General features: G+C 49.5%; 1 protein-coding gene across 1 annotated transcript; it reads left to right on the top strand.

The window, feature by feature from the left end:
• Positions 1 to 637: 637 nt before the first annotated feature.
• Positions 638 to 1,177, top strand: LOC308313862 (PRA1 family protein 3-like; the record flags this gene model as incomplete). The annotated part of the gene is made up of 1 exon (XM_080761189.1): positions 638 to 1,177. One exon carries the CDS (start codon positions 638 to 640, stop codon positions 1,175 to 1,177), a length of 540 nt encoding a protein of 179 aa, XP_080617315.1.
• Between the last annotated feature and the right edge of the window lie 1,540 nt (positions 1,178 to 2,717).

Below are 2,717 nucleotides of genomic sequence, written 5' to 3'. Positions count from 1 at the left end.
TGACAGGAGTGGTCTGGGGTCTCCATCTATGGACACGTACATTTCAACCAATCAACTTGAAAGAGTTGAAAGACCTCAAAAATATTTAGATTTTCATTATCGTGAGTACGATGGCTTCCATTTTCGCATTGCAACATTTCAGGACTAGTAAGCCTGCAGTTTTTATTAGCTTGTATTCCCCATCGATGATGTCACTGGAAGACGGTTTCTGAACTGCCCACAGCCCTCCTATATGAGACACAGACCGAGTAGAAAAAAAATTGCACCTTTTTTTTCATGATTATTAGTGAGGACCTATTATATGAAGATAGGTTGAAAAGTGGTGAAGTGGTCCTTTAAAGGAATCTCCATAAGTGACAAAGCGTTTCAGACAATCGGCTTGGTAAGAATTCAGGGACTTTCCATATATGGGCCTAACAGTGACACAGACACGTGTCACACACACGCACATGCGGGGAGATTCTTGGATTCAGAGCTTCAGTATATAAAGTAGAGGAGCAGGACGATCCAGTGTTAGCCCCCGGGGTGTAGAGCTGTACAGCTGTTCTCGCGACATCGTTTTGCATCAATTCAACAGAGCCGATCGCTCGATAACAACCACCAGACGATCCATAGCGGACCGGTGAAGACCTGATCGATGACGGCGGCACTAGGACTCGCCCCTCTCCGGTCATGGGAAGACGTCTACCCCGGCGCCGGTGGCTTCTCCAGTCCGGACGTGAGGGACTTGGCCAAGTGGAACGACAGAGTCGCCCACAACCTGCTCTACTATCAGACCAACTACCTCGCCGTGGCTGCCTTGGTGTTGCTCTCCCTGGTGCTCATGAACCCCGCGTGGGTGGCGACGGGCACGGTGACGGGCGCGGCTGCCGTCGCCTTCTGGCGGGCGCCGTGGGCCGGGGACGCCAGAGCCGCCGTCCTGGCGCTCAGGAGACGGAACCGGCTGGTGTTCTTCCTGGCCTCGCTCGTGCTCGGCTACATGCTGATGTGGGCGGTGGCGCTCCTTGCGTTGGGGACGGCGTGCCAGCTTGGGCTGGCGTTCGCCCACGCTTCGCTCAGACGCCGCGGCACCGAGGACAAGACAGAGAACGCGGTGATGAAGTCGGGGCTGGAGGGGTCGCCGATGGGCGTCTTGCTGGCGGCCGTGCAGAGGCTGCAAATGTCACCTTCCAGCTGAAAGGCTGAGGCTGTCAACCTCTCCATGGAGGAGAGGTGGATGGTGATTAGTTTTCTATTTCGTTTTCGCCCGTCAACGGGTACTTTTAAAAGGAAAGGGAAGGAACGGACGCTGCGAACCCACCGCAATGGTCACCTTGCAGATGAAAGTTGATACCGTTAGGTTAAGACAACATTGGCCTCAACATTTGAGAAGGGCCAGACTTATTCGGCCTGGGGAAATATATGCATTGCAAAGGCAGATGGAAGGTCTGCTATACGCAAGGCTATAGCAGCGCTAGACTCCGGGACCTCCTCAACCTCTCCATGAGGATGGTGATGGTGCCTCGACCTCTCCATGAGGATGGTGATGGTGCCTCGACCTCTCCATGAGGATGGGATGTTCAACCTCTTCATGAGGATGGTGATGGTGCCTCGACCTCTCCTTGAGGATGGGATGGTCAACCTCTTCATGAGGATGGTGATGGTGCCTCGACCTCTCCATTAGGATGGGCTGGTCAACCTCTCCATGAGGATGGGATGGTCAACCTCTTCATGAGGATGGTGACGGCGCCTCAACTCTGGAGGTCTTCCTGCATCGTCCCAGTACCCGAGAAGAGAAGGTCCCAATTCCGACTGAAATAAGAGATGGGTTCCGCAACACCTGCCACTACGGGCCCCACCTGCCTGGACCTCCTACAGTTTGCATATACACACCATACACGCCATGGGAACATGCGCTGCTTCCGTGCATGCGGTTATGTTTAGGTTATAGGTTTAGAGATAGGGATATAGTCATTTCGGAACAATGAGCCTTCTGACTAATGAAACGGCTGGAGGATGCCATCATCTAGAACCCACTTTACCAAACAGTGGTACCGCAAATGGATAATTTTAAAACATAAAAAACTATGTGCATGAATTAATACCAAAAAATAAAAAAATAATACTAAAAATACTAATAAAAGTAATTTCTTGAATAAATAAAATAGAAATTAATAAATAAAACAGAAAAAAATCCATAATAATTTAGAAAACAAATGTTTTAGTAGTGAACATAGCAGACCTACAAGCTTCTCAATGTACTGCCTTGCGCCACGTTGAGAGATTGTACATCATGCTATTTTCACTCATTTGGATCCCAGAGGAATGTATTTTGGGTCACGGGCCTAAACGTTTGGGAGCCACTGATCTAGAAGTTTCCATCTGGTGGTCTGAGAAGGTATTGCATGATGGGGACCCTGAGCAGTAGGCATATTATGACGTATCAATGTTATCAATTAACACAATTGGTGTTATGTCGGGATTCCTTCAAAATAGAAGCTCGGGGTGCCTGGAAGATATGGCCGCTTTTACTCTGTAAAGCCCCCCCCCCTTCCGTTCTGGAAATAAACCGGAGACATATTTTTCCCTGGTTACCTTTCTCTCGTTTCAATGTTATCGCTCGACCATCGCTCGTGTTCATATTTTGAACGAGAGGCAGGTGAGAAGTCAGAAATGAAGAGCTTAGTATATCCATCTGATCAAAACCACCTGCAGCGGTAAACTAGGAAGTGACCGGA

The sequence above is a fragment of the Protomyctophum bolini genome (genome assembly GCF_963924005.1).
Source record: "Protomyctophum bolini genome assembly, chromosome: 4".
Lineage (NCBI taxonomy): Eukaryota > Metazoa > Chordata > Actinopteri > Myctophiformes > Myctophidae > Protomyctophum > Protomyctophum bolini.
Note: the sequence above shows the minus strand (reverse complement) of the source record. Positions and strands in the feature narration are given on the sequence as shown.